The 23,570-nt window shown below is 40.3% G+C and overlaps 3 protein-coding genes across 4 annotated transcripts in view; 2 read left to right on the top strand and 1 right to left on the bottom strand.

Annotated features, from left to right (window-relative positions):
• The window catches only part of Tom1l1 (target of myb1 like 1 membrane trafficking protein), a 42,619-nt gene extending 38,707 nt beyond the window's left edge, over positions 1 to 3,912 (top strand). The window contains exons 13-16 of the mRNA XM_052193865.1: positions 335 to 440; positions 850 to 925; positions 2,706 to 2,770; positions 3,298 to 3,912. Coding sequence (XP_052049825.1) covers positions 335 to 440; positions 850 to 925; positions 2,706 to 2,769 — 246 coding nt within the window. The 3' untranslated portion in view covers position 2,770; positions 3,298 to 3,912. The remainder of the gene's footprint in view (positions 1 to 334; positions 441 to 849; positions 926 to 2,705; positions 2,771 to 3,297) is intronic.
• Positions 2,317 to 9,749, bottom strand: LOC127693232 (cytochrome c oxidase assembly protein COX11, mitochondrial). The gene is made up of 4 exons (XM_052193866.1): positions 9,350 to 9,749; positions 7,476 to 7,631; positions 5,795 to 5,920; positions 2,317 to 5,255 (listed from the first exon to the last, which is right to left on the bottom strand). Exons 1-4 carry the CDS (start codon positions 9,710 to 9,712, stop codon positions 5,073 to 5,075), a joined length of 828 nt encoding a protein of 275 aa, XP_052049826.1. The 5' UTR covers positions 9,713 to 9,749; the 3' UTR covers positions 2,317 to 5,072.
• A 20-nt stretch (positions 9,750 to 9,769) lies between these two features.
• Positions 9,770 to 23,570, top strand: part of Stxbp4 (syntaxin binding protein 4) — a 154,148-nt gene continuing 140,347 nt past the window's right edge. For both annotated transcript variants that reach the window (XM_052193863.1, XM_052193864.1), the window contains exon 1: positions 9,770 to 9,870. The gene's annotated coding sequence lies outside the window, so the exon portion shown is untranslated. The remainder of the gene's footprint in view (positions 9,871 to 23,570) is intronic.

Genomic DNA, 23,570 nt, shown 5'->3' on the forward strand with positions numbered 1-23,570 from the left:
TTTTATTCCTGTTCAAGGCTGAGATTTCACATTCAGGGGGAAATGGAAGCTAGACTGAGCCATCTAATTCCAATTCCTCCTTAAAAACAGTGTTTTTAAATACATTTTACATTTTATGTGGGAAATGGAACATAACGAGCATGAAACCATGCAGAAAAGTAGTCAATTTTACAAGTAGCTATTGCTTTAAAATGAAAGTAGTAAAAATGACTGGTTCTCACTCAGTTGAGTGTGTAGAGTTCTTGGCGCGGTGCCATTTGGAAGCCAGGAAATCTAAGTAAGAAATGAGTTTACCATAGAATCTGTGCCTGAGCATGTGTTATACTTCCTTCAGTTTCTGGAACACTCCAATTCAGTATTACTACAGCCAGTTCCCCTACATACTGCCACAGCAGCGCCATCGGACCAGAGGCTGCCACCCTTGCCACGCAACCATCCAGGTATGCAAGACCTTACACTCTGCATCAAATAAGTAAACCTGTAAGAATGCTGGAATCTGCCAGAAATTGGGGAGGAATGTGGAGAGTACGTTGTACCTTGAAGCTACATGTAATAAACTCAGAGATGACAGACACCCTTTTCACTCACATTGTATTATAAAAACACTTGTGAACTGAATGTTGTACTAGGTTCACACTAAATCAATACAATTTTAGTCGGGGCTTGGAAAACATTTTAAATATAGACCTGCGGAACTCAGTAGCATTTGAACAGTCTGTTTTGGTTGTATTTGCTAGAATCATATACTTAAAATCTAAATTATTCAGTATTGTTATATCAAGTAGATATGGACTGGGCACTCTTCACAAGCACAATATTTACTTAGTCTGTTTTTTTCTCCATCTAAAGTGCTAAAAAACAGTGATCTCCAGCCACCCAGTTACTACGAGGTAATGGAGTTTGATCCCTTAGCTCCCACTACAGAGTAAGTAATTTGTAAAATTATTAATTTATGGGGTTTTGTGATTCCCTTTGATGACAGAGCTAACTGAGCTTGGACATTCATTTAAGTTTGTCTAGTTCTTGGCAGAAATTGATTACCTTATTAAAGAGATTTATTCCTTCTTATGGTGGCCATTGCTCCTAATGGCCTTATTGCTCTCTGAGAAATAAAAATGCTAGGGTTGCACATTAAAAATTAACTGGAACCAATATTCTAAATAGATTGGTGGCAAGTGTGTCTATAGCTTGAAGGGGGCACTATTCATGGACAGCATGTTAATGCCACATTTTAAAAACTGTTTTCCCAGAACTAAATCAATGGCATATAAAAGAATTTTTGGTGTTCAACACATATGGCAAAAATATCACTAAAAGTGACTATTAATGTTAAAACTGTTTTACAGCCAGCAATGGACATAAAGGACTCATATACCTAAGCACAGAGGAGACAGAAGCAGGAGGGCCACAAGCCAGGCCAGTATAGGCTACATGGCAAGGCCTTGACCAAAAGAAAGATGGAAATTCTCCTAGCATCTTCACTTAATGATTTCCCATTTACCTAGCTGTATTTGAGATAGACAGTAAGCACATCATAGGGTTTTATTATTTTATGTGTTTAATTTGCCTGCATGCATGTCTGCACACATCTGTACCTGTACAAGAAGAGAGTATCAGATTCCATGGAACTGTTGTTATAGACCGCTGTAAACCTCTGTGTGGGTGCTGGGCACTGACCCCAGGCCCTCTGAAAAGCTGTCAGTGTTCTTAACTGCTGAGCCATCATCTCTCCCGCTCCATATCGTATTACTGGCCCCTCCATGCCCCGACACCCATGTAAACATGCTCAAAACAAGCTTTTGGAAATCACTATTCAGAAACTAGTAACCTGGAATCTGTATCCCAGTTTCCCAGTTGTATTTTGTTTGATCTATGCAGAATTGAAAATACATTTAAAAATTTAACTACCAATAGTTTAAAATAATATAACCAAAATAGTCAGCATTTCTCACGCTTTGGGATACTGTAGAAACGGGTCTGCATTTTAATATTCTAGCAAAGGTGGTAGTAGCGAGGAGCTGTTTGAGAAGACAGACTGGAGACTGAAAACGGAAGTGAAGTTTCCATATAAGAGGGCACCTCAGATATGCGCTTTCTCCCCGACACAGACAAGAGTGGTTTAAGGAGGGTAAAATTAGAAAGTAAGGCTACAATTTGTAGAAATATTGTAAAATTGATGAAGTTGGTTACTTTGATTGGTTTCACAGTGCTGTTACTTTGGAGACTTCCCCAGCTTTTTTGCTAGCATTCTACATATGAGTATTATCTTTGGGTACAGACATTTTTGAGATATAAAGATACATAGACAGAAAAATCTGAAGTAAATCATTAAAAATTATAATTTATTAAAGGTTCAAAGATGACCAGTACAAGCTACAGGTTTCTCCCAAGTTTAGACTATAATATAATGTTAAATAAGGCAGACTTAAATTTTTTTTAATATTTTAACCCAGAGCTTTATCTTTGAAGTTAAAAAAAAAAATCAAACTGCCCAAATTTGAGTCATAGTTTTCCTTTAAATCAAAAGTAAGACTAAATTGGATTTGAAAAGACATAGCAAAGACATTGTTTTCTGTTAGAATAAGCTCAAGGTTAAAGATCTGTTTTAATTCACTTATGATGCCTGATCTCCCCCCAAGAGCCTGTAATGGTAATATGATACTTTGAAAATGATGTGTAATACTTCTGCCTTGGTTTCTTTTCAGTGCTGTTTATGAAGAAATTGATGCTTACCACCAGAAAGGAGCTCAAAGTCACAGTGACTGCTGAGGTAAAAGACATCAGCTTACTTATGCAACTTAACTTTGATATAATTTCAGTGGAATTATCACATTTTGTACGAAATTCTGTAAGGACCACCTGACACTTGTTTCTGACACTTGTTTTAGTAAAATGTCAAGTTCCTCTGAATTACTTAGTGATGACCAGTGCTCACTCATGAAATAGAATCTCTGTGCTCTTATCTAGAAATGAGGCATGGAAATTTCAGAAGTTGGTTTTGGGTATTTAACTATTAATGCTAACAAAACCAGATGACCAGTAGAAATTCCTTGTCATTTTTAATGTATGGCTCCGGTGGGCAGTAACCTGGACCAACAGAAGCCATCATTAGTGCTCCTGCACCCGTTATCCTATTCACACACTACTGGATGCCTCATCTCCACTGACCCTGTTCTCTTCTTATTCCCTATCATTTGTAACCATGGGGGAAATACATTCCAGCCTTTCTGCTGCTTAATGTTGGTCTTCCAGTCAGTCAGGAAGGGCAGATGGGCCAAGGTCTTCCCTTTATTTCAGATTCATCACAAGGGGCCAGCTCTCTAAAGTAGTCCCTGATCAGCTGAGGCCTGAAAGACAAGACCTGCCAACAAGGAAAGCCTCAGTGGACCATTTCTTCGCTGGAAGCTTCAACACAAGAGTTAACACTTCCTGGCCAACACTGCTGGCTTGAGATTTCAAGAAAATCTGATTGTGAGGAAAACTGCCTAGTACTAAGCCAACTGGTTAAACTGTGGACTCTTACATTGTGCAAGCATTGATACCAGTACAAATCCTGACAGATCTACAAATGGGCTACTTTAAGATCGATCATCCTACTATAAAGCATTGTAAACACAAGGGGAAAGGAAGAAAATGAGTGCCTTTATTTAACTGAATCTGAATGTAGAATTCAGTTTGTACTTCTTTATAAATAACATTTTGGTTTAGAATTGCTTGAACAACTTGATGACTTGTTTAATTATATTTCAAGTGCCTGAGCAGGCCACTGCATCAGGTGGCCTTTAGGTGTAGTTAGTTCTTTATAATGTTAAACATTCTTGCCTTTTATAATTTACATTCTGATTTGAAACAGACTACTGGAAAACAGGACAATGCATCATTTACACAAATTAAATTACTATTAATTTGTCAGAGTTGTGTTGTTTTTGTTTTGTCTTCTAGTTTAGTGAGCTTTTAGGTCAGTAAGTCTTCTTAATTTCACCCTTACATGATAATGTTAATAAACTTGGAATGATGGTAGTAAATGATAGTTTAGATTAGCAGGTGCAATTCTTCTGTTAGATCATGATACCATCATTTACAAGTGATTATCTAGTCAGCCCTCAAACTTAGCAACAACAATAACAAAAAACTGTGCTTGAACTAAGTGTAAACCTGGGAATAAGTGACTCTTCTTCCACACTGAGTTTTTAACTGTTGGTTCAGCCAAAGAAATCTCAGCAGGTGAAAGCATTTTGTCTGATTCCTGAGACCCTCATAGTGAGAGAAAACTGTCTCCCAGAGCTTGTCCATTGTTTGCTGTAGCATAGGTACCATTCATCTTCCCCACATATTAAGAAGATAAAAATATTTAGAAAATTTTAAATGGTGTCAGTTTATACTGAAGGAAAATAGAAGCCAGCATGCCTATGAACTAAAACAAAACAGTTGCATACAGTTTCTTTTTTTGAAGTTTTCAAATACATTATTATAGGCATGAAGGGATAATACTTAAGGAGAAATGAAACTGAGCTATTAAAGCAGTTTATATCTGTGTGGGCAGCCAGAGCATGCATACACAGGCAAGACGATTCTCCTGGCTCAGCCTCCCATCTCACTGGACGACTTTGGGATTACAGGTGTGAGCTACCACATTCACCCTTTTAAGGCTGATTCCGAGAAGGGGAACTCAAGTTGTCAGGCCTATGTGGCAAACACTTTAACCCACTGATTCATCTCCCTGGCCCATGATGCAGTTTTTAATAGTCACACTTGTGCTACCTTGGGCAGTCATATATACTTCAGGCTTGGAATATGAACAACATTCATATTCTATTACTTATAACAGAGCAGTGTTCGTTTCCTGCCCTTAAGCACCATCACAGGATAGCAGCATCTTTTCACCGCAGACTGAGTTTTGAACTTGTTTTCTCAGTCTTAAGTGGGAGAAATGAAGTTGCAAAGAAAGAAAGGTAAAACCATTTAGAATACAAGGTTTCAAAATACATTACTGTAGAATATTTCTCTTCTGAGAAAGCACAATACATGATTTTCCAAAAATCACAAATCTGAAGCAGTTCTTGGGAGCTACTTCAATTATAGCCTGGAACTGGCAACTTGTGACCTTCCTTAGCTTCAAAAAAAGTGTAAGAAAGAGTGATGAGGTCGACATTCACCATTCTTGGATCTTCTGCAAATTCTGGGTCAATGTAGAAAAACACTGGCATATCTACTTCTTCTTGTGGATTAAGCCTTTGTTCTTCAAAACAGAAGCACTACAAATTATAGAAAGATACTTGGTGAATAGCAGGCCTACTCTATTACTTAAAGCAATATTCATTTCCTACCCTTAAGTACCACTATAGGATAACAGCATCTTTCCATCGAAGACTGAGTTTTGCTTTAAGGGTTACAAATACAGAAGCCAGATGTAGTGGTGCAGTCCTTTGATCCCACCAGTCCGCCTTGGTCTACATAGAGTCCCAGGACAATCAGGATTACACAGACCTGGTCTCACAACAAACAAATGGCGCAAACACCATGTTTGTTTTATACTTAGACAAAATAAGTAGTAACTGATGTTTTTTCTCTCTGAATCAGGGCATCACACTATAGCCTAGACTGGCCTAAAATCAATTACATATCTGGCTGGCCTCTACCTCATGGCCCTACTCCCACCTCAGACTCCTGAGTACTAGGATTGTAGGCATGAACTACAACACCTAGCCAGAAAAGAATCTTTAGAAACTAAAAGCATTTAATTCATATTAAGCAGTTTCTCAAATATCTATCATAAAGTTTATATTCAGTTTACCTGTATTTTATTGAAATATTGTCCAGCTTCAAACGGTATGACATTGTATGTAGAAATTCCAATTACTGGTTTGTCAGTAGGATTCTTAGCTTTATAAAATGCCAGTGCAGTCTCTCCTGGTACCACCTGTTTTAATAAACACACATTAACTCCAATGCCATTTGTTCCTCCTGATAAATTAAGTCATATTATTTGCTTATTCGCTGGACCATAATAACTAACCCAATGTACTGTGAATATTGCAACAAGCCTATCTTAGTTTCAGATTGTATTTGCTTATGTCAATAATGAATCATAGTTATGAATGTCCCTGTTGGTTGTTTGACATTCTTCAAGCAATAACCTACAAATTAATTACCATGTGTCCAAGGACAAGCCAAGCAACCACAGCTCAAGCCCAAATACTTTATAATAGTTAAACCTGAATGTCATGATTTCCGAATCTTTTAAAGAATGCCAATGTTAAACTTATCTTAATTGTGAGTGCCATAAATATACCACCAGAGTAAAACCAACTGAACACAGTCTGTTAAGTAGTTAATAATTTGAAAAATTAAAAACAAAAAACAGGGGCAACCAAGGCTATAAAAAGTTTCCATTGGACATCCTGTCCCCTGTACCAATTCACTATCACCCTGTTTACTGCTAAGCAATTTGAACCATTATCCAAAACTATCACCTATAAAAACCTTAATGAAGATTTGATGTTCACTAATCTGGACAAGCACTATGATTTATAAGGGTCTGTTAATAACGTTTGAAATTAAAGCGTTTGACATGCAAATCTCCCTTTAAATCCTCCCCCAGGACTGCAATTAGTAAAACATTTCCAAACATTTGGATACAATATAGGAGTATAGTTCCTCCTGTTACCATTGAAATAATTACCTCACATCTAAATATTTTTGGTAGTGGGATGCTTAGCTCAGTGGTGGAGCGTTGGCCTAGCACATAAAAGACCCTTGGTTCAGACCTCAGTACTTTCTCCTATCCCCAAAATTTCATTTTTTTTTTTTTGGTCTTTTTGAGGGACAGAAATACTTCTGATAAACCAGTAAATTACTTTTTATTATTACCAATGGTTCTCCACATTCTTACTATCATCTATACCAGAATAAGAAAGCTATATAATATGACCAGGTAAACTCAACATTAGTGATCAAGAGATTCAGTCAGCTTTTAGTCATGATTATAAACAAACACATGACATTGTTCCAAGTTATTAAAAGTTAAAGTATAGCCAGCACTATACAAAGGACACATCTCTATACCTAAGATCTAATTCACATACATCTTAATGCCATAGTTGAATTCCTTTAAGGAGATATCAATGTTGAACTGACCTTAAAGCTAATTACAAGAAATTTACAACCAGAATAAAATTGACTAAACGAAACTTTTGTTTAAAATAAAGGTTAATGCATGGAGAAATGAAGAAAATATCTGGCAAGGCTAAGCAGAGGCAGGACCATGAGTTTCAGGCCATGCTGGGCTACATAGTAAGACTCTGTCACAAAAACCTCTAATGTTATAGTTACATTCGAAGGGAAGGCACTTTTAAAAAGTAGACATTTCAAAACACCAATTGAATAACTACGTTTCATGAATTATATTCCACAATTATTGAGTGTAATTATTCATGGGATGTCCCGGCATTTTGACAGGTGCAATAGTCACTCACATATATCTCTGTTTGCTGAGGTCTGAAGTTCCACTGGAGACTGGCATGAACGTCAGCATTAAAGGTGACCTTAATGATCCGATCCTTAACAGGCACCATGGTTTCAATCTGGTCTGATGAGTGCCCAGCCACTGGAGATCCTCCAAGTCCAGTAGTCTAGAACAAGACACTGGATATGGTAAGCAGCAGGTTTTACATCTTCACCTATTTACTGGATAAAAGTAAAATTTGAAAAAACGATTAAATGTTCTACGTGGACCCAAACTGTATGCTACCCCTGACCATTCCTTTAACTATGTCAATGGTTTGCCTCTATCTGTTAAAATGATTCCTACTTTTAAAAAGCAGATTTTGGAGACAAACTATCAATCTCTGAGAGGATAGCAAATATTTTCAAGTGTAACTTTCATTAACCACAGTCCCCTTAAAATAAGTTTGTCCAAACCTGGCCATTTTAACTTAAACACAGAAATATCTACTTTTCCATGTTCCTGTGCATACTTTTCTGTACCATGGGTTTTATAGTTCAAATTAGTTCATAACTTTATTTTTATATTCCGCTTTCCTAAGGCATCTTGTTTTCCCACATTGGAGGGTTAATGTTTTTCTGTCTCTTTGCTGTAATTCTCTGCATACACACAGCTTATTTTCCTTCATCACAAGTTAATGAGTACCTGACTTTCTTTTTTGGCTACCCAGTCAAGTACCCCAAAGTACCAAAAGAGTAATCTGTGTCTGATGTTTTCTGTTGCAATTATTTCCTTATTGGATGTGGACGTAGTGTTACTTCCAAGGTGTACTGCTGTTTGAGGTTACCAGAATTCTGACTTCTAGATAATTTACCTTTCTTGCACCAGAAAAGCAAAAAGACATATTTGGGGCTAAAGGAAGACACTAAAAACACTACCATATTAATATTTTACTACCTTTCTTTCGCTTGTTACACGATAGCTTTTTCAATTTCTCTCAACATTGTCAAATTAAATTCTAAAAGTTTAAAAATCATAAATTTGTTCTTACTTAACAGGTAAGGATATGATTCTGTTTAGGAGACTCCGTTTTAAGATGAACTACTTTTTTTTTTAATAAAGAATTTAAATCGGCTGAATAAAAAGCATTTTTAAGTATATCCTCCTCCAATAACAATTTCTTACATATTCTAGGGACATGTTATTGAAGTTTCTCAAGTTTAGTGTTTAAACTAAAATGTAGAAAACAGAAAAATAATGTCCTGGAGTCAAGCCTATATCCATTACTGAGTCAATCATAGTTCCCTGGGTTATGTTTTAAAGTGCTCATAAAACGGGATCATTCTATGACTTCCTATATCTACTTCCTTATTTCTTGCTCTAAATACCAGTGTTTAACGTGGAACTTGATTTTAGGGTTGTTGTTGTTTTTTTTTTTTTTTTCCCCTTGTTTTTAAACCTAACAGCTTAACTAGCCTAGCCTGATGCTAACCTAGCCTGACAAATCTTGTGAACACAGAGTGTCAATTCCATTTCTGCCGGTCTCGGTACTGCTGTACTACCGGCATTTTAGGTTTTAGGGTGAACAATTATTTGGGGGGTCGGGGGGTGTGTCCTGTGACCCCCTCCAGGTATGCGATGGCCCCTCTAATCTATATGCACGAAGGGTCTGCAGCACCTCATCCCTGTGCTTCACAGCATGGCTGTATTGATAGCCCTTCGAGGGGTGGCACCAGCTCCATCACTACCAGATCCTGCTTCCACATGCATGGTGTTGTTTTTTTTTTAGTGACCTTGCACACGTCCTTCCCGGTCTGGAACCGAGGCGATCCCCGGGGGTAACCTCGGCGCCCCCGGTAGGGTGGTGGCTCAGGTGGGATGGGGCCGCGCCTCGTCCCTCCCTACCTGGCAGTAGAGCCGATAGAGGGGCACCGCGGCGTAGGAGGCCCCCAGCATGCCCACGGCGGCCGCGGCCACGTACGTGAGCACCGTCTTGTTCCGCCGCCGCCACTCGTCCTCCTGCGCGCGCTGGAACGGATTGCTGCTCCTGGGCCGCCGTGGCGGCTGCTCGGCGGGACCCCGGGCCCCGCTCGGGCGCTTCCATGTCCCGAGATGTCTCAGTGCCGGCTCCGTGCCCCCGAGCCCATTCCACCCGGGCCTAAGAACCCGCTCTGCGTACACCACACTCCTCCCTGCCCAGCCGAGCTGACTCCAGCCCCGGCCACACAAAGCTGCAAACCTCCATCCCGGACACCAGAGCCCTCCCATAACCCCCCCGGAAAGAACGCCCGCCTGTCAGGGCCACTAGGCGAGATCTCGCGAGACCTCCCGAGTCTCGCGGTACCCGGCTGGAGCCCTGCCGCTGCCTTGACTACCAGATTCCACAGGTAGCCGTCGCGCTACGGAGGCCGATTGGCCCGTAGAGGGTAAGTTCGCGATTTTTGCTAGGTGACTGTGCCTCGCACTTCGTTTCCTTGTGCTACTTCTTTAATCTGCTTTGAGAAAAATGCATTTGGGCTTTCGGCGTGCAAACTCCTTACTGGGGATGGGATCCCCATCTCCCCAAACTCTGCCAGCCTTTGTCTCGACCTAGCGGCCCCCAGCGGCAGCTCTGCCGCGGGGCTTCCACTTGGGGTTCGCTAAGCCCCGTTGCTAACTGCCGCTGATTGAACTCAGGCAAACTCCCCTGTTTCAGGAACATTTACTGTGAGAACCACAATTCTCTCCAACACTCTCGACGTGTGCATCTTCTCAGCCCCATGGGCTGATGTCTTCCACTGCGCTGATCGCCCCTCTGCTATTTACCCAGCAAAAAAAAAAAAAAAAAAAACCAAAACATCAAAGTCGGAGAGCCGCAGGCAAAATTAAGTTTCTTCGGAGTAGAGGGACCAGGACATGAGGGCCTTTAAAGGAGGGACTGAAGGAATAAAGATGTGCATCTTGTAGGCAGAGACCCCTGGGAAAATACGCTCAGTTCTTGAATGCTCCACAAACAAGGACCAGTATTAAATAGCACTAAGAGCAGATTCCGAGGTTAAGCATTAATGAATGTACTCAAGTCTTGTCCTTGTATAAATATTATATTGACTTCTCCATAACCTGATGGCCTATTTCTTGAACGGATTTCACAGCAATTCACGAGGATAAGAATATAATGTGATTTTGCCATTGCTTGAAGCATAGTAAGAATTCCATAAAATTTTGGTCATTTCTTTTTTAAAAATAGTGTTTTATTATTATTTATTCTTTAAGGGTGTTTTACTTTGTATTTGTATCATATTCATCCCCTGCTCCAGGCTCCTCCCAGATCAACCCTCCCCCCCACCCCACCTCGACCCTTTTGAGTCCAGTTTGAAGGTGAACTAACTCATTGATGTGCTGGTCTGTGAATGTGATCGATCAGACCACTAAGAAAACTGACTCTCCTTCCAGAAGCTATAAGAAGCCAATAGCTCTCTCACGTCCACCTTCCCACCTCGGTAAAGCTGGGGCTTATTTCTGATGGCCTCTGTGGGTCTGATTTTCCCCACTTCGTGGATTAGAACTGAAGGCAGGAAGAGCTGTCAGTCCGAACTTATTCCTTGACTCTCACTGAACCATACACCTGTTTAGTTTGCTGGGGACATCCCAAACTAAGTCAGGTACAGTCACATTTGTTATTGGCCGCAGTCTCTACTGAAGGACTCAGAAAAGAAACGTAAATAGAGGAATTTCAACTAACACTGTCTGCTGTGAAAATAGCTGATGGCATGAAGTAATTGAGAGTGACAATGGAGTTCTGTCCCTGTCAGAGGTAAAATAAGGTCTTCCTGGAGGTGACAGGTGAGCCTACTCCTGAACTGTGGAAAAAGTTACTCACGAGACAACAGTCTCACATCGTACACGAGTCCAGAGGCAGAAATAAGTTGGAGAGGATTAAATAACAACAAAACAACAACAAAACAGGGTCAGGGTGGACCGTGCATAATGAGCAGCGTTCACAGTGAAAGGAAACGGGGTCACAGCAGGCGCCACCTGATACTACAGAGCTATTGCAGCCATGTCTAAGGGAAACTCAGCATCAGGAACACAGGAGTGAGTGGATCTGATTCACACTAAAGGAGGAACATGATGTTAGTCACACGGTGAGAATGAGCGAGCCAAGGGGAAGCAGAAGTGAGGAGCATCTGTAGTTTAGTGTCAGTGGAGAGGATGGCCTTGAGGAGGTAACTGAGTAGCAGCCGCCAAGCCACTGAACTACAGATGCAGCACCAATGACTCTAGTCATTGTCTAGGACATGACTCTAGTACGTTGTCACAGAAGTTAGAAAATTCTGACTGTACGTTTTTTTCCTTCCATTTTGTTATGACAGTGCTTGATCGCCCTTTCCCTCTGTGTGTACTTTCATTCGTACACCACATTGACAACATTTTTGACGATTAGACCTCTCATTTTAATTTTCTTACAGCATAAACTCAAATGCCATGGAGGGGGGGCACGGAGCTGGAGCAGTGGCTCAGACATTAAGAGCATTTGCTGTTCTTGCAGACGACCTGGCTTCAGTGTCCAGCGTTCACCTAGGGACTCAGAACTCTCTCTGACGCCATTTCCTGGGAATGTGATTCTAGCTTCAGGCACTGCACATACATGACGCATACATGGCACATACATGCAGATAATATACTTATAAATTTTTTAAAAATTCTATGCTAAGTTTAATGTATTTAAAGCCAACAATATATTTTCTTCAACTATTTTCCCCTTTCAGGTATTTTTTTCTTAATATTAGTCAAAGCAGCTGTATAAGTATGCCAATAATAGGGTTGCAATCATGAATTCTTTTATTTATTAATTGAAAATGAATATCTGAGGAACTGCCATTTTGAAAGCAGTAAAGTGATGTAGATCTTTCTAGATTTTTCTTTTAATAAAATAAAGTAGGTACCAATCCAATTCCTGTATGATAATGTAAAATGACAGTTCATGTTTATAAAGGTGTTTCTGGATGACAATTAAAATGTTTCAATCTCTAGTCTTTACTTTGGAATAATTTAAACATCATATAAACATTGCAGAAATAATACATTTCCTACTTTTCCTTCACTTAGTCTCCATGATCCTAAAGATCTTTGTGCCCCTGGAGAAGAGGGTAGACAGATGATATTCTGGAACTGTAAACCGAATACTTGCATGAGTGTTGATTACAAAGACACAGCACAGGCATCCATCAAGTATTTAACATCAGCCCAATGCTGTGCTACCGTAGCATATCAACACCATGCTGTCACCTTGACCCATCATAACAGCACACTTCCGAAGAGGTTACTCAGCAAATGTGTTATGTTTCTGGAGGCTGGAGAGCCAAGTTCAAGGTGCTGGCTAATTTCCCATGAGTGTTCTCTCTCACTTGTAGCAGACTTGTCTACTAGCATGCCTGGCAGGAGTCAGCAAGCTTGGGGACATTTTTCTTAAAGGTATACTAATACCTTCTGATCAATTGGTTGTTCTACCATTATGATCTCATTTAACCTTAATAACTCTCATCTGAATAGAGCTCCACCAGGGCCAGGGTTTCAACCTGAGGGTTTTAGGAAATGTGTCAGTTCAGAACTTCACACCGTGGTGTCCATGAACTCGGCTGAAATTAAGACCACTTATGCCCTTATTTCCCACTTAGGTCTAGAACCCGGTCCAGGACAACCCCTTGGTTCCAGTTGTCTTGCCTCTTTAGTTTCCACCAGAGTGAAGTTGTTCTTTAGCCTTTCTACATGGCCTTGAGGTTTTTAATTACCTGCTGGTGAATTGGTACAGTATCCCTTGGTATGCATCTATATGAGTTTTGTGTGTGATGCTTTCTCATGGATTATGAGCCTCTGGTAGAAGCACAACTGAAGCGATGTGCTTATCTCATTGAATTTCCTTAGGAGTCACTTCCAAGTGTCAACTTGACTCATGACCAAGGTTTTTATCTCTTTACTGAGGTGGGTCTTCAGGGATTTGTTTTTATTTTTGTTGTATAGAGACAGGGTCTCCCAAATAAACCCAGGTTGTTCTCAAACTAAAAAAAAAAATTTTCCTACATCAGCCTCCAGCACTGCAATTACAGATGTATATCACCATACCTGACCAAGTTTCTTTATTACAAGTGTCGTAAAAGATATTTTGTGCTCATTAAGAAACAATGTGGTTTTCAGGGAGAAGCTATTGGAACCATCGGTAAGGCCTTGTGTTACTACTTAATATATTCTTTTATTTATTTACTTTTTAGAGAATTATTTATTTTATGTATATGAATACCCTGGAGCTATCTTCAGACACACCAGAAGAGGGCATCAGATCCCATTACAGATGGTTGTGAGCCACCATGTCGTTGCTGGGATTTGAACTCAGGACCTCTGGAAGAGCAGCCAGTGCTCTTAACTGCTGAGCCATCTGTCTAGTCCTCCCAGACATGTTCTTACTTGCTTCTGTGTTTATGTCAATGCAGACCCGTTCATTGTTATTCTGATGAAGGGGAATATTGACCTTTGCTATGATTCTCCTACCTTTTCCCTGACCAGTCCTCGGCATCAGCCATCACTGTGGGAGTTTGGACTCCTTTAGTGGAGATTCATATTTAGAAATAAGGGAAACAGAAGTAGTCATTACTTCTAGACCGTCTCAACACAGAACTAGAGGACTTGTATATATAGTATTACAGTTGTATATATGTATCCAACAAGAAAAAATAAGCCTACTATTTTGTTTAAATACAGATTCTTACCTCTTTGTTCCCCCAGGACATAAGCAAATCACCATAGCTGAGAACTTGGCCCCAAACATTTTGAGCTCACTTTTGCCTGGTCTGTCAACTCAAAGAATATGCTACATCTAAAAGCTCAGCAGGACAAAATCAAAGAGGGCAGAATCAAAAGAAAAGTGACTCCAGTTAGACCTTTCAGCTTTTGGCAGTTTTGAAGACCTAGAGGAAGGGAGAAAGGCCATGTAGGACGAATTTGGTTCTGGAAACATAGTCCCTTCTTTACTCTCTTCCCTGCTCAACCCTTACTGAGGCCAGTCTTTCCACTGTATAGATGAAAACAAGGGGGAAAAAAAAACCAAAAAAAAACCAGACTCAGAATATTGAAGTAATCTATAAACATACATAAGCGTATGAAGCAGGACAGTCTCAGACATAGAGCTTAAGCTTCAAATCTTGGTGACTCTGCTTCTCAGTATTTTCTGCGTCCTGTGTAGAAAGCAGCTTTGTGATAGACAGTTGTAACAACGAAACAGAACAATTTTCAATATCAGGAAAAGTTTCTTCCTTGATTAAAATCATTAATGTGAGAAGGTGTCCATTTATAAGGTAGCCCATGTTAAGATGATTTCCAAGCAGGAACACACTAGAGCTAAATATAAATTGAAGTCATAAAATGGTGTGGAGACCTGAGGTCACGGGCCTTATACTACACTACAGGGTTGACGTGTACAGCTATAAGAATAATGCAGTATTAGAAATGCTGAAATTTATTATTTTTTTCTCTAAAGCCTTAAATGAATGCATAACCGTAGGCTCTAACTCCGGTGAGTCTGAGTGTGTGATACTGCATAAATCACTCTGGTAACTAATGCTGAGTCGTGTCCCACCGTGGATGGAATATCAACTCCTTGAGCTAGTCCAACCCTGTTCTGAAGCCAGAAGTACAATTACATAAAGCTTGGAGTGGCGTTAAAGACTTGACACTTAATGTCCAGCACCAGAAAAAAATAATTAAACCTGGTAAATTCCTAGTTAGCTATGGTCATATTCAGTTTTACATTTATAAGGTAAAATAGTCCTATAAACCTTTTGATATTTATATAATGTTGTCTAACCTTGTTGTTGGGATTTCTGAAGACATTAAATATAATGAATGTGTAGCTTTTAAGTTTGGTTTACAGTTTTGTGTGTGTGTGTGCGCACGTGTGTGTATGTATGTGTGTGTGTGTGTGTATTATTCATTCATTTTTCGAGACAGGATTTCTCTGCATAGTTGTGCTGTCCTGGAACTCACTCTGTAGACCAGGTAGGCCTCAAACTCAGATCTGCAGCAATGCCACACATCCCCTGAGTACTGGGATTAAAGGTGTATATCATCATGCCTGGTTCATATTTTTCAATATTTCTGAAGTATAATGTGATCGCAGCTTCTGCTTAAATACGCTAGCCAGTGATCTTCATTGTCTAGTAGTTTGATTGCCTAATAAAGTTCCTGGACTCATGCAGCAGTATGAAATACCTAGCAATAATTTTAAGTGTTAGTAACTGTTTATTTTGGAGCTATTTATTATAATAATTGTGTACACAGTATGAAGGAATACATAGTTATATAAATAGTAAGAAAAATGAGTTGTAATTTAGTTGGAAACAGGCAAGATAACCGCTATATCCAAGTTAGTGCATAGTGGTGCCATAAAGCTGCCTCAGAGTCTCTTGGTATCCTTCTGGCTTATTTCCTGGCAGCTGCTTCTATGCCTTTTTGATGGACTGGTCCTTGTAAATAGTCCTTAATGAGCTTGTCTCAGTGACAGATCGGATGAAATGAAAAAAAAAAAAAAAGCATTCATTAATACACGCCCTTCATTTAAGTAATATTTGTCACAATAAAGCCACCTTCGTGGATATGTGGCTTGTCCAATACAGTTTATTGAATAGGACACTGTTGCTACAAGGTTCCACTGTTTTAGATGGTCCTTGCACTTGATTTGAGTCTTGGCTTGTTTCTGTCCTGAAATTTTTAATAGTCATTTAATGTAGAACCTTGTGTTTTTATTGTATATTAGGCCTTATTCTAGCTAGTCCTGATAAAATCAGATGTACACACACACACACACACACACACACACCCTGCTGTCTGTCCTATCCCCAAACTGACATTCTGGCATGATTCTTTCCAAGGAACAGTACACTTACTGGAATAAGCAACAATAAGGACAAAGGTACAAAACTAAGGGGAAATGCAGAGCAGAGAGTCCACCCTTAGCTGGGTAAACAGGGAGCAAAGTAAAAAGGCCAACCTTGATCTCCCAGGAATAGTCAAGCCATTCTTTTGACTAAAATAAGTCAAAGCTGCAAGCTTCTTACCTTTCTGTACAGTTAGACAGTGCAGAGCCCAGCTACTCTGCCCCCTCCTGTCCTGTCTTCATTCACTGTGGTCTAGCTGCACTTCTTCATGATCTGTGTATCCAAACAACCATTAGTCTCCTGTCTCTTCCCTAGTCATGGCTGACTTACTGTTTGCTTCTTACCTACTCTAAACTGGCCTTTCTTTGCCCAGTCTCCTTTGACATTACCGCTTAGGATCTGAAACAACTCATTCTATTGTAACTGTTTATTGTTTTTTCTCACACCACTGATAGCAGAAATTTGGCTTGTTCACAAGGCCAAAAATGTAGTCCATCCCCTATATGTGACTGTTAGATACCTGTGGAGGTGCACACAAATAAAAGCAAACAGGAAGACTGTTTCAGAAGATTTCTCTGTGAAGACCTCATGTATCACAAAGCCCCAAATTTCTTTTCTGAAGCATTTTTCATTGTCATCTGCAAGCTTTGGCTATATGCAGATCTGTATGTGTCTGCCTCGAGGAACAATGAGCAGCATTCCTGAGCTGCCTGAATCCCTAAAAGAAAAAGAAAAAATGCAGTAGCAGTGTGAATATTGCCTTTGGATATTGACTAAAGGAGACAGTGAAAAAACTATTTTGATCATCTTTCATATCTTGGCTTTATAAAAATTTCATATTACATAAAGAGGATCAGCTAAGGAATGTGAAAGGAGGCATTCCTAATCCCCCCCACCCCCGAGAGAGACTTAAGAGAGGAGACAAAGTAAGGAACCGAGTGCAAAGGTGATCACTCGTGAGGGAGAGTAGTTTTCTTGAATGAAAGCCACCATGCCAGTGTTCTTAAATAGCCCATGGTTTATGCTGTACCGAAGAATCTGCTGTGATGTGGTATACAACCTCCATTTCCAAAGCTGTTCAGTTTGGTTTTTCAAATGTGATTTGAACCTGTAGTTCTTACAGATTTCACAAGGGACATTTATGTTCTAATATGAGACTCAGTGACTCAAGTGATAGAGATTGCCTAACCATCTGTCAAATCATATATGTCAGAAATTTGTTTTTTAAACTGGGTAGTCAACATCACCATGCCCTTGTTCTCTCTTTAATGACTGCAGAGTGAGGTGATGATGTTAGCCTGCTGCTAAGGTTGGTTTGTTTTACTGTAATGCTAAGTGTGGGCCCCCGAGACCTGGTTGCCCCAGAGAGGAGAGAATCCACATGTAGACCCAAGTGGCACTATGTGACTCTACCGCCAAGATATTTCTAATGGGTGAATAAAGATGCCAACAGCCAGTAACTGGGCAGAAGAGACATAGGCAGGTTTTAGGATTCTCAGGCTGGAAGTCAGGGAAGAACCACAGGGGAGAGAAGGTGAAGGAGGAAGGAGAAGCCGCCATGGCTTAGGGGAGTTCATGAAAACAACCCTAAAAGTTAAAAGCAGCCCACATGAGACATAGTAAGTAATAACTCGGGGTTATCTATAGGAAAGTAGATTTTAATAGCATAATGGGTAGGTATCTACCTAGTTCTTGTGCTGTTTAAGGCTTATTGTTAATGTAAAGTTTGTGTGTGTCATTTATCCAGGAACTAAATGATCAAAGCCCAGGTAGAAACCCCGAATTGGGAATAAAAATTTCTACAAGTCTATGTTTCCCACTCTGGTCCCTCACAGATGACCTGATGTCATGCTGTCCCATGACAGACTCATCTTAAGAGGCACATGTGTTTCAGAAACAAAATATATGTGCCCCAAAGAAGCACAGGAGTACTTGTAACAACTACAACAAGGGTTTGCCTGCTTTTCCACATGTGGAGAAACCGTGGCTAAGTTAGTGGCTTCTCACATGTCTTGGCTAGTTGGGCCACAGAAGTGGAGCTAAGGCCTCTGGAACAGACTCTTAGTTGCTGCACAATCTACACTGTCCTAGTTAGAGTCACCATTGCTATGATGAAATACCATGACCAAAAGCAAGTTGGGGAAGTTTATTGGGCTTACACTTATACATCATTGTTCATCATTGGCGGAAGTCAGGACATGAACTCAAACATAGCAGGACCCTGCAGACAGGAACTGACAGAGGCCACGGAGGAGTGCTGCTTACTGGCTTGTTCCTCATAGCTTACTCAGGCTGCTTTCTATTTTTTATTGGTTATTTTATTTATTTACATTTCAAATGTACATTATCCTCCTTCCCAGTTTCTCCTCCACAAGCCCCCATCCACTCCTCCCTCCCCCTGCCTCTATGAGGGTGTTTCCCTACCCACCTACCCATTCCTGCCTCAGTGGCCTAGAGTTCCCCTATCCTGGCTCATCAAGCCTCAACAGGACCAAGGGGCTCCCTTCCCAGTGATGCCAGATAAGGCAGTCCTCTGCTGTATAACCAGCTAGAGCCATGGGTCCCCACATACACACACCTGTACTCTTTGGTTGGTGGTTTAGTCCCTGGGAGCTTTAGGAGTTCTGGTTGGTTGATATTGTTCTTCCTATGACATTGCAAACCCCTTCAGCTCCTACAGTCCTTGCCCTAACTTCCCCATTGGGGTCCCCGCGCTTAGTCTAATTTTTGGCTGTGTATATCCACTACTGTAATGTATTGGTCAGGCTCTGGCAGAGCCTCTCAGGGGACAGCTATACTGGGCTCCTGTCAGTAACCATTTCGTGGTGTCAGCAGATGGGATGGATTCATAGGTAGGGCAGTCTCTGGATGGCCTTTCCTTCAGTTTCTACTCCACTCTTTGTCCCTGCATTTCCTTTTGACAGGAAGAATTATGAATTAATATTTTTGAGGTGGGTGGGTGTGTGGGTGGCCCCATCCCTCAACTGGAGGCTGTGTCTATCAACTGGATATGGTCTCTACAGGTTCTTTCTCCCATTTGTTGGGTATTTTGGCTAAAGACCTCCCTCTTGGGTCCTGGGAAACTCTTGGGTCCCTGGCATCTGGGATTTTCTAGTGGCTACCCCAGTTCTCCCTCTCCAACTACGACATACCTACTTTCAAATTCCTGACCCTCTCTGTACTTCTCCTCCCATATCTGACTTGCCCCCCTTTCCCCTCCCCCTCCTCTCTCCCTCCCAGATCCCTCTCTCCCTCTACTTCCCAGAGGTTATTCTCTTCCCCCTTCTAAGTAGGACTGTAGCATCCACACTTTGGTGTGATATTTTTTCTTCTTGGGTTTCATACGGTCTGTGAGTTGTATTGTGGGGATTCTGAGTTTCTTTTTGGCTAATATCCACTTATCAGTGAGTACATACTATGTATGTTCTTTTGTGATTGGGTTACCTCACTCAGGATGATATTTTCAAGTTCCATCCATTTGCCTGTTAATTTCATGAAATTATTGTTTTTAACAGCTGAATATTGTGTAAATGTACCACATTTTCTATATCCATTCCTCTGTTGAGGGATATCTGCTTTCTTTCCAGCTTCTGGCAATTATAAATAAGGCTGCTATAAACATAATGGAACATGTTCCTTGTTGGAGCATCTTCTGGGTATATGCCCGGGAGTGGTATAGCTGGGTCCTCAGGTAGAACTATTTCCAATTATCTGAGGAGCCACCAGACTGATTTCCACAATGGCTATACCAGTTTGCAATCCCGCCAGCATCCACACCAGCATCTGCTGTCACCTGAGTTTTTGATCTTAGTCATTCTGACTGGTGTGAGTTGGAATCTCAGGATTGTTTTGATTTGCATTTCTCTGATGACTAAGGATGCTAAATATTTCTTTAAGTGCTTCTCAGCCATTCTTCAGTTGAGAATTCTCTGTTCAGCTCTGTACTCCATTTTAATAGGGTTATTTGGTTCTTTGAGGTATAACTTCTTGAGTTCTTTGTATATTTTGAATATTAGCCCTCTATCAGATGCAAAGTTGGTAAAGATCTTTTCACAATTTGTGGATTGCCCTTTTGTCCTGTTGACAATGTCCTTTGCCATACAGAAGCTTTTCAATTTTATGAGGTTCCATTTGTCAATTCTTGATCTTAGAGCATAAGCCATTGGTGTTCTGTTCTGTAAGTTTTCCCCTGTGCCCATGTGCTGGAGGGTCTTTCCCACTTTTGCTTCTATTAGATTCATTGTATCTGGTTTTATGTGGCGGTCCTTGATGCACTTGGACTTGAGCTTTGTATAAGTAGATAAGAATGGGTCAGTTTGCATTCTTCTACATGCTGACCGCCAGTTGAACCAACACCACTTGTTTCTTATAGACTCCAGGGCCACCAGCCCAGGGATGGCACCAGCCACAGTGGGCTGTGCCTCCCCATCAATCACTGATTCTCTGATGAGTTTAGCTTGTATCAAGTTTACATAAATACTAGTCTGTACATATGCCAAAAAAATGTATCATAATACCTGCGATTCCAAACCATGCACAGATGGGCAACATTATATGGATCCGATGGGCTGCTTTTGAGAAAAGAGAAAAGAAAAATATAAAGAACACATGAGGTTGGAAAGTTAATGTGGAGAAGGTCGGAGAAGGAAACAGGCTGAATGATCAGAATATGTTATATATATGTATTTTAGTCTCAAAGAATAACTACAAATATGACGGACTTTTAAAAAGACACCTTGCCTGTAATAAAAACCCTAGATTTGCATTTACCACTATTCTGGGTCTCCAAAAGACTGTCCTTTAAATGTTTTGGTTTTCCCTCTCGTTTTTTCCTAACCTCCTTGTGGTGGTTTGAATATGCTTGGTCCAGGGAGTGGCACTATTCGGAGGTGTGGCCTCTTTTGAGGAAGTGTGTCACTGTGGGGGTGGCTTTGAGAGCTTCCTCCTAGCTACCTGGAAGCCAGTCTTCTCCTGTTTGCCTTCAGAACAAGATGTAGAACTCTCTGCTCCTCCAGCACCTTGCCTGCCTGAAGGCTGCCCCTGATAATAATGGACTGAACCTCAGAACCTGTAAGCCAGCCCCAATTAAATGTTGTCCTTTATAAAAGTTGCCTTGGTCATGGTGTTTCTTCACAGCAATGGAAACCCTAACTAAGACACTTTCCCCTTTTCCTTTTTCTGTTTTGGGTTTTGTTATTGTTGTTGAAACAGGGTCTCCCTGGCTTCAGACTCTTGAGCCTCCTCTTTCCTCACCCTCCCTGGGCTGGTGTCAGGGAGCAGCAGAGTGCCCACCTAACACCCCCTTTTATTGTTCATAATCACTAATGTGTTACGTTTTTACTTCAGAGGATATTTTATAAGCCATAGGTACCTTTATTTCTTTAGATATATATGACTAGTTAGCCACTAGTTACATATAAATAACTAGTTAACTAGTTAAGTGATAGAACACACTTGCAAGCCATGTTGTGCCCTGTATCTCCATACTGCTTTAGTGGAAACTAGTTCCTTTATATAGCAAGTGACCCCCTTACCCCAGGAGCATTTTTCCCCTATACCCATGTAAAGAGGTGCAGTTCTCTCCTTTAGGAAGAGCCTCATTGAGCACCGTTTCACTCGGGGTTAACCCTCACACTCAGTGTGAACGAACAGTCCCCAATGTGTCAGTTGGAATAGTCACATGCATCTTTAAAGACCAGAAGTCTCTGAAAAAAAATAAAAATCTTTCTCTGGAGCTTATGAAGTTATTGTGATTATCATCATTATTAGATTTCAGAGTCTTGCTATTAAACTAACAAATCTCTCCTTGACTAGAATCACATTTTGTCCTTCCCTTTCCTTCTAGTGATCGTTATACTGAGGACAAACTGTTAGAAAGGCATTAGGGTTTCTTGACCTCACAGCTTGTGAAGTGCTTTGAAATGAATATAGAAGCACACTGTCAAGGAAGGGTGGGAATTAGGCTCTGCTTACAAAGCTCTTATGAGTATTCAAGATGTATTATTTTAATCTTTGCAATGACAGCAGAAAAAATCTAATTGTTTATGATAAGGAGAGTTTGTAATGCCTGTGTGTGCTGAGGTGTTATGATGCACTTATATATAAATCAATTTATTGCAGATGTGCAATCTACAATGAAAAGGTGTGTGTGTGTGTGTGTGTGTGTGTGTGTGTGTGTGTGTGTGTGTGTGTACTTGTGCTGCCTGCTTTTGGCTTGCTAGGAGCTTTTTACATAACTTGGAGTAAGAGAGAAACTATTTTCCAGAAGATACTATAGTTATGCCTTTTGTCATTTACAAAGTAGTTGGTATATGAGTGTGTATCTGTCAGTGCATGTTCGTATCTACGTACATGCAGGAGTATCTGTGAGCATGTGCTTGGATATGGAAGTCAGGGCTTTAAAGTTGCCATCAGGTTTCTTTTGTTACTCTACACTTTGTTTGTGAGACTAGATCTCTCACTAAAACTTGAACTCGCTGATTTACTCTACTTGCTGACCAATGAACTCCAGTAAGCTCCAGAGAACTCCCGTGATGTTCCCTTCTCAAGCTCCCCGCACTGGGGTTACAAGTGCACTCAGCTTCTTACATGGCTGCTGGGGATGGAAGTCAGGCCCTCATGCTTGGTCCATCGTATAGATCTTAAAAGGTATTAACAAAAGAAAGAAAGAACTTAAAAATTAACTTATAAATGTATAAGATTGATATGACGATAATTTTAGAATCCTCTAGGAAGTATAAAAGATCAGCCAAGTTCTTTGACTGAAAATTACATTATAAAAACAAATACTAATACCATCATAATTTATAAGTCTAGTATGAGTTTCCAATAAATACCATTGCTTTGTCTTTTTAATTAAGGAGATTTTGAAGTTAACATGCACATATAAAATCCAAAACAACTAGGAAAAGTCGACTAAACTAACAAGGGAGAACTGGCTTTACAAGATGTAGGAACATATTACAAAGCGTATATAATTTAAATAGATTAGTATATAAATGAATAAGCTAATCAAGTGCAAATGACAAGAGTTCATCAAATATAAGTATTACTCTGATTGAAGGTTGCATCTCAAATCAGAGGTGGCAGACTGCTTAGGAGTGTCACTTGGACGTGTAGAGACCTTTCAGAGAGACACAGTTGGTGTCTGTGTGTTACATTCATGCTAAGATGGTTATCAAGTATTTTAAAATAAAATTATAAAAGTCCCAAAAGGACTG

The sequence above is a fragment of the Apodemus sylvaticus genome, chromosome 10 (genome assembly GCF_947179515.1).
Source record: "Apodemus sylvaticus chromosome 10, mApoSyl1.1, whole genome shotgun sequence".
Lineage (NCBI taxonomy): Eukaryota > Metazoa > Chordata > Mammalia > Rodentia > Muridae > Apodemus > Apodemus sylvaticus.

Bases quoted from the DNA above. Each gene is read 5' to 3' on its own strand.
- LOC127693232 (XM_052193866.1), bottom strand. From the start codon at position 9,712: ATGGGAGGGCTCTGGTGTCCGGGATGGAGGTTTGCAGCTTTGTGTGGC. The intron at 7,632-9,349 runs GTAGGGAGGGAC...GTCTTGTTCTAG, and splicing joins TCTATCGGCTCTACTGCCAG to ACTACTGGACTTGGAGGATC. The intron at 5,256-5,794 runs GTAAACTGAATA...TATAATTTGTAG, and splicing joins AATATTTCAATAAAATACAG to TGCTTCTGTTTTGAAGAACA.